At 37.3% G+C, this 8,554-nt stretch overlaps 1 protein-coding gene across 1 annotated transcript; it reads right to left on the bottom strand.

Annotated features, from left to right (window-relative positions):
• Positions 1 to 1,378: 1,378 nt before the first annotated feature.
• Positions 1,379 to 7,486, bottom strand: LOC110459624 (the record flags this gene model as incomplete). Its single annotated transcript, XM_021511970.1, has 3 exons — positions 1,379 to 1,404; positions 7,138 to 7,266; positions 7,390 to 7,486. Coding segments are annotated over 3 exons (252 nt in total), but the record flags the coding sequence as incomplete, so codon positions are not given.
• Positions 7,487 to 8,554: the final 1,068 nt, after the last annotated feature.

Here is an 8,554-nt window from a genome sequence, read left to right as displayed (position 1 = left end):
AGCAGAAATGTTTAAAGCAGATCCAACCGCAACAGCAAACATTCTACATCCAGTATTTGAAAAGATTTGGCAATATTACAAGATACCTAAAAACTGGTTAGAAGGAAACATCATAAATGTACCCAAGAAAGGAGATATCACGAACTGCAACAACTGGAGAGGTATCCCCCTTTTACCAATTCCAAATAAAATATTTACAAAAATACTTATAGACAGGATTAAAGCAGCCATTGCCAACAAGCCAAGGAAAGAGCGGCTGTAACCATATTTTTGTACTTAGAAATATCATTGAACAGTGCACAGAATGGCAGAGACAACTTATAATTAACTTCATAGATTTCGAAAAAGCGTTTGACAGTTTACACCGAGATAGCTTATGGACGATCTTACGAAACTATGGAATACCAGCAAAAATAGTACAACTTATACAAGTGTTTTATACAGACTTTAAATGTAGGTACTTCACCAGACACAAGTTTTCATGTAAAATCCGGAGTTAGACAAGGCTGTGTCATGTCATCCCTTCTCTTTATAATAGCCGTCGATTGGGTAATGAAATCACCCTTAAGCCGTAACAACACAGGCATCAGATGGAATCTATTTACATACCTAGAGGACCTCGACTATCAGACGATCTGGCCTTACTGTCACATCTTGAGACACATATGCAAGACAAAACCACAAAATTACAAGATAATGCAAGTATGGTTGGACTGAACATCAATATAAAGAAATCAGAAGTCATGCCTCTTAACATCTCAGAGCCTCCTGGAATTGCCTTGAATGGGACAAATCTGGAATGCACCTCCAAATTCACCTACCTGGGAAGCATAGTTACATCAGATGGGGGAGCAGACAAAGACATCAGAGCAAGAATGGGTAAAGCTAGAAATGCATTCTTAAAGTTACGTAACATATGGAAGTCTAGTAACATCAGCAAGAACACCAAAGTTAGACTATACAATAGCTTTGTACTATCAGTTCTCCTATGTGGGGCCGAGTGCTGGAGAATGACAGAAAAAGACATCAACAAGCTCTCCAGTTTCCATAATAGATGCCTCAGAAAGATCATGAGGATTTTTTGGCCGTGTCAAATCACGAACAACAACCTCCATAAAACAACAGGATCTAGCAACATGGAGACACTACTGAAACAAAAACGATGGAGATGGATTGGCTACGTTCTGCGTAGACCACCCGAGGACATGACCAGAGTTGCCCTAAGATGGACACCAGAGGGGAAAAAGAAAACAAAGGACGCCCAAAAACAACCTGGCGACGAATATTTGAAGCTGAAATGAAAGAGCAAGGAATCAGCTGGGGCATCATTGAAAAGACAGCACAGAATAGAGAGGAGTGGAAGAAACTAGTCCTTGCTCTATGTGCCTACGGGCATAATAAGGACTAGTAAGTAAGTAACAAACATTAGTCAACTTGAACATTTAAGCAAAAACTAAGTAAGTACAAAACAAGTTCATGTATTTAAAAGATCGAGGCATTATATAGGATGAAGTTTAAGAACAAGGAATTTATATTATAAATATAGGTATACAAGTGCTAATATTTATGCAATTAAAAATCGTAGTTAGTCGCGCGGGCCATGACAGCAGACTGTCTGAAATGACAGTAGAGTACAATACTACAGATGTAAGAAGTGTAAATATACACTGTTCCTCCAATAGTAGAGCATGTTTTTAAGCTAAAAGCGTATTGTCTGTATACATCAAAATAAACAAGTGTATGTAAGTATCCGTTAAAGTTGTAATAGTAGTTGGTGCCATTTGCCTGTTGTCTGATACACTAATTAACTAGGTCAGATCTGTTTCCCTGTTGTCTGAAACACTACCTAACTAGGTCAGATCTGTTTGCCTGTTTTCTAATACACTAATTAACTAGGTCAGATCCGTTTGCTTGTTGTCTGATACACTAAGTAACTAGGTCAGATATGTTTGCCTGTTGTCCGATACACTAATTAACTAGGTCAGATATGTTTGCTTGTTGTCTGATACACTTACTAACTAGGTCAGATATGTTTGCATGTTGTCTGATACACTTACTAACTAGGTCATTTGAATGTTGTCTGATACACTTACTAACTAGGTCATTTGAATGTTGTCTGATACACTTACTCACTAGGTCAGATCTGTTTGCTTGTTGTCTGATACACTAAGTAACTAGGTCAGATATGTTTGCCTGTTGTCCGATACACTAATTAACTAGGTCAGATATGTTTGCCTGTTGTCCGATACACTAATTAACTAGGTCAGATATGTTTGCCTGTTGTCTGATACACTAATTAACTAGGTCAGATCTGTTTCCCTGTTGTCTGAAACACTAACTAACTAGGTCAGATCTGTTTGCCTGTTTTCTAATACACTAATTAACTAGGTCAGATCTGTTTGCTTGTTGTCTGATACACTTACCAACTAGGTAAGATCTGTTTGCCTGTTGTCTGATACACTAACTAACTAGGTCAGATCCGTTTGCCTGTTGTCTGATACACTAATTAACTAGGTCAGATCTGTTTGTGTGTTGTCTGATACACTAACTAAATAGGTCAGATCCGTTTGCTTGTTGTCTGATACACTAATTAACTAGGTCAGATCCGTTTGCTTGTTGTCTGATACACTAATTAACTAGGTCAGATCTGTTTGCCTGTTGTCTGATACACTAACTAACTAGGTCAGATCTGTTTGCCTGTTGTCTGATACACAAATTAACTAGGTCAGATATGTTTGCTTGTTGTCTGATACACTTACCAACTAGGTCAGATCTGTTTGCCTGTTGTCTGATACACTAACTAACTAGGTCAGATCCGTTTGCTTGTTGTCTGATACACTTACCAACTAGGTCAGATCTGTTTGCCTGATGTCTGAAACACTAACTAACTAGGTCAGATCTGTTTGCCTGTTGTCTAATACACTAATTAACTAGGTCAGATGTGTTTGGTTGTTGTCTGATACACTAACTAACTAGGTCAGATCTGTTTGATTGTTGTCTGATACGCTTACTAACTATGTCAGATATGTTTGCTTGTTGTCTGATACACCAATTAACTAGGTCAGATGTGTTTGCTTGTTGTCTGATACACTTACTAACTAGGTCAGATCAGTTTTCCTGTAGTCTGATACACTAACTTACTTGGTCAGATCTGTTTGCTTGTTGTCTGATACACTCACTAACTAGGTCAGATCTGTTTGCTTGTTGTCTGATACACTTACTAACTAGGTCAGATATGTTTGCATGTTGTCTGATACACTAACTAACTAGGTCAGATCTGTTTGCATGTTGTCTGATACACTTACTAACTAGGTCAGATCTGTTTGCTTGCTGTCTGATATATATGTTTGCATGTTGTCTGATACGCTAACTAACTAGGTCAGATCTGTTTGATTGTTGTCTGATACGCTTACTAACTATGTCAGATATGTTTGCTTGTTGTCTGATACACTAACTAACTAGGTCAGATCTGTTTGCTTGTTGTCTGATACACTAATTAACTAGGTCAGGTATGTTTGCTTGTTGTCTGATACACTAACTAACTAGGTCAGATCTGTTTGCTTGTTGTCTGATACACTAACTAACTAGGTCAGATCTGTTTGCATGTTGTCTGATACACTTACTAACGAGGTCATATATGTTTGCATGTTGTCTGATACACTAATTAACTAGGTCAGATCTGTTTGCTTGTTGTCTGATACACTAATTAACTAGGTCAGGTATGTTTGCTTGTTGTCTGATACACTAACTAACTAGGTCAGATCTGTTTGCCTGTTGTCTAATACACTAATTAACTAGGTCAGATATGTTTGCTTGTTGTCTGATACACTAACCAACTAGGTCAGATGTGTTTGCCTGTTGTCTGATACACTAATTAACGAAGTCAGATCTGTTTGCTTGTTGTCTGATACACTAACCAACTAGGTCAGATGTGTTTGCCTGTTGTCTGATACACTAATTAACGAAGTCAGATCTGTTTGCTTGTTGTCTGATACACTAACTAACTAGGTCAGATCTGTTTGCCTGTTGTCTAATACACTAATTAACTAGGTCAGATGTGTTTGGTTGTTGTCTGATACACTAACTAACTAGGTCAGATCTGTTTGATTGTTGTCTGATACGCTTACTAACTGGGTCAGATATGTTTGCCTGTTGTCTGATACACCAATTAACTAGGTCAGATGTGTTTGCTTGTTGTCTGATACACTAATTAACTAGGTCATATCTGTTTGATTGTTGTCTGATACACTTACTAACTAGGTCAAATCTGTTTTCCTGTAGTCTGATACACTAACTTACTTGGTCAGATCTGTTTGCTTGCTTTCTGATACTTTGATTAACAAGGTCATGTCTAGTTTGCCTGCTGTCTGATACTTTAACTAACTAGGTCAGATCTATTTGCCTGGTTTCTGATACACTAACTAACTAGGTTAGATATGTTTGCTTGTTGTCTGATACACTAACTAACTTGGTCAGATCTAGCTCGCCTGTTGTCTGATTCACTTATTAGCTAGGTCAGATCTAGTTTGCTTGCTGTCTGATACATTAACTAACTAGGTCAGATATGTTTTCTTATTGTATGATACGCTTACTTACTAGGTCAGATCTGTTTTCCTGAAGTCTGATACACTAACTTACTTGGTCAGATCTGTTTGCTTGCTGTCTGATACTTTAACTAACAAGAACAGATCTAGTTTGCTTGCTGTATGATACTTTAACCAATAAGGTCAGATATGTTTGCTTGCTGTCTGATACACTTACTAACTAGGTCAGATTTAGTTTGCTTGCTGTCTGATGCTTTAACTAAATAGGTCATATCTGTTTGATTGTTGTCTGATACATTTACTTACTAGGGCAGACCTGTTTTCTTGTAGTCTGATACACTAACGAACTAGGTCTGATCTGTTTGCTTGCTGTCTGATACTTTAACTAACACGAACAAATCTAGTTTGCTTGTTATCTGATACACTTTCTAAACTGGGTCATGTCTAGCTTGCTTCCTGTCTGATACTTTAACTAACAAGGTCATGTCTAGTTTGCTTGTTATCTGATACACTTTCTAAACTGGGTCATGTCTAGCTTGCTTCCTGTCTGATACTTTAACTAACAAGGTCATGTCTAGTTTGCTTGTTATCTGATACACTTTCTAAACTGGGTCATGTCTAGTTTGCTTTCTGTCTGATACTTTAACTAACAAGGTCATGTCTAGTTTGCTTGTTATCTGATACACTTTCTAAACTGGGTCATGTCTAGTTTGCTTGCTGTCTGATACTTTAGCTAACAAGGTCATGTCTAGTTTGCTTGCTGTCTGATACTTTAACTAACACGAACAGATCTAGTTTGCTTGTTATCTGATACACTTTCTAAACTGGGTCATGTCTAGTTTGCTTGCTGTCTGATACTTTAACTAACTGTGTCAGATATGTTGGCCTGTTGTCTGATACACTAACTAACTAGGTTAGATATGTTTGCTTGTTGTCTGATACACTAACTAACTGTGTCAGATCTGTTTGCCTGTTGTCTGATACACTAACTAACTAGGTCAGATCTGTTTGCTTTCTGTCTGATCCTTTAACTAACACGAACAGATCTAGTTTGCTTGTTATCTTATACACTTTCTAAACTGGGTCAAGTCTAGTTTGCTTGCTGTCTGATACTTTAACTCACTGTGTCAGATATGTTTGCCTGTTGTCTGCTACACTAACTAACTAGGTTAGATATGTTTACTTGTTGTCTGATACACTTACTAACTAGGTCAGATATGTTTGCTTGTTGTCTGATACACTTACTAACTAGGTCAGATATGTTTGCTTGTTGTCTGATACACTAACTAACTAGGTCAGATCTGTTTGCTTGCTGTCTGATACTTTAACTAACTAGGTCAGATCTGTTTGCTTGTTGTCTGATGCACTCACTAACTGGGTTAGATCTGTTTGCTTGTTGTCTGATACACTAACTAACTTGGTCAGCTCTAGCTCGCCTGTTGTCTGATTCACTTACTTACTAGGTCAGACTAACTAGGTTAGATATGTTTACTTGTTGTCTGATACACGTCAGATATGTTTGCTTGTTGTCTGATACACTAACTAACTGTGTCTTGTCAGATATGTTTGTTTGCTGTCTGATAACTAACTAGGTTAGATATGTTTACTTGTTGTCTGATACACTAACTAACTGTGTCAGATCTGTTTGCCTGTTGTCTGATACACTAACTAACTGTGTCAGATCTGTTTGCCTGCTGTCTAATACACTAATTAACAAGGTCAGATATGTTTGCTTGCTGTCTGATACATTAACTAACTAGGTCAGATATGTTTTCTTGTTGTCTGATACGCTTACTTACTTGGTCAGATATGTTTTCTTTTTGTCTGATACGCTTACTAACTAGGTCAGATATGTTTGTTTGCTGTCTGATACATTTACTAAATAGGTCAGATATGTTTTCTTGTTGTCTGATACGCTTACTTACTTTGTCAGATATGTTTGTTTGCTGTCTGATACATTTACTAACTAGGTCAGATATGTTTTCTTGTTGTCTGATAAACTAACTAACTAGGTCAGATATGTTTACCTGTTGTCTGATACACTTTCTAACTAGGTCAGATATGTTTTCTTGTTGTCTGATACGCTTACTAACTAGGTCAGATATGATTGTTTGCTGTCTGATACATTTACTAAATAGGTCAGATATGTTTTCTTGTTGTCTGATACGCTTACTAACTAGGTCAGATATGTTTGTTTGCTGTCTGATACACTTACTAACTAGGTCAGATATTTTTTCTTGTTGTCTGATACACTTACTAACTAGGTCAGATAGGTTTTCTTGTTGTCTGATACACTAACTAACTAGGTCAGATATGTTTACCTGTTGTCTGATACACTTTCTAACTAGGTCAGATATGTTTTCTTGTTGTCTGATAAACTAACTAACTAGGTCAGATATGTTTACCTGTTGTCTGATACACTTTCTAACTAGGTCAGATATGTTTTCTTGTTGTCTGATACACTAACTAACTAGGTCAGATATGTTTACCTGTTGTCTGATACACTTTCTAACTAGGTCAGATATGTTTTCTTGTTGTCTGATAAACTAACTAACTAGGTCAGATATGTTTACCTGTTGTCTGATACACTTACTAACTAGGTCAGATATGTTTACGCGTTGTCTGATACATTTACTAACTAGGTCAGATATGTTTACCTGTTGTCTGATACACTTTCTAACTAGGTCAGATATGTTTTCTTGTTGTCTGATACGCTTACTAACTAGGTCAGATATGTTTTCTTGTTGTCTGATACACTAACTAACTAGGTCAGATATGTTTACCTGTTGTCTGATACACTTACTAACTAGGTCAGATATGTTTTCTTGTTGTCTGATACACTTACTAACTAGGTCAGATATGTTTACGTGTTGTCTGATACATTTACTAACTAGGTCAGATATGTTTACCTGTTGTCTGATACGCTTACTAACTAGGTCAGAAATGTTTGTTTACTGTCTGATACACTTACTAACTAGGTCAGATATGTTTTCCTGTTGTCTGATATACTTACTAACTAGGTCAGATATGTTTTCTTGTTGTCTGATACACTATAACTTACTAGGTCAGATTAAGTTTATCATTGTTTCGATCGTTTAAATACTTTAGGTACATACAGCATGATCTAGTATCAATTCAATTAGGTGATATCTAGAGCTGTGTTTAATAACTTTGTCTCTTCTACACAATGCAATATTATCTCTACTGTAATAGGATGTCGACGTTTAGCAAATATCGATAGGATAATGGGGCTAAAACTAAACACAATACACAGCACACTCGTTAGGGCCAATGTATATAGCTGATTTCACACCAGGTTAAGTACAACATAATCGAACATAAAACACGTGTAATATATAGATAGATCTACAAAGACGTTCTCCGGGCCGTGCTTTGTCAATACGTAGATACATATTGATTTCGTCCGAGATTAAATCCGTTGGACGTATAAATGCCCCGCAGCTGGTGTTGTCAATTTCTGTTGTGAATTTCTCAAACATACATACAGGTACGGACGGTATCTGTTAGCGAGAGGAACGACAGCGCGTTTAATAACGGTCGCATTTCTGCCGTGGCAGGTACTGAACTATACCACGCTACGTATGTGTTTTATTAGGGCCTTGCTTTTTAATGCATGCTTAGCTTAATTTCTAAAGTTCAGTTTGTTTTATTCGATAATCTATATCAGTTTTAAATCGATGTTACATGAACTTCAGAAACAAAGAGATATCAGACCGATCGCATTTATATTAAGTTATCTGTTTCATGAAATTTATCTCTGCTGTGGGTTTAAAGCTGATCGATGTATATGAAGGCGAGTCCTGTGCGTATGGCGTGTACTCATTATATGCGTATATATAGTAGAACCCCTTGTGTAAATAGGCAAAGTTCAGTGACGGCCAGGGCGACACAGGATAGTAACAGTGAAGGTACACCGTGTACAAGGAATGGAGGAGATTGGACGGGGAGAAGGGACTCTACACCTCCCCCCGGACGGGGAGGAAGAGGAG

This window comes from Mizuhopecten yessoensis, unplaced genomic scaffold (genome assembly GCF_002113885.1).
Source record: "Mizuhopecten yessoensis strain PY_sf001 unplaced genomic scaffold, ASM211388v2 scaffold10151, whole genome shotgun sequence".
Lineage (NCBI taxonomy): Eukaryota > Metazoa > Mollusca > Bivalvia > Pectinida > Pectinidae > Mizuhopecten > Mizuhopecten yessoensis.
Note: the sequence above shows the minus strand (reverse complement) of the source record. Positions and strands in the feature narration are given on the sequence as shown.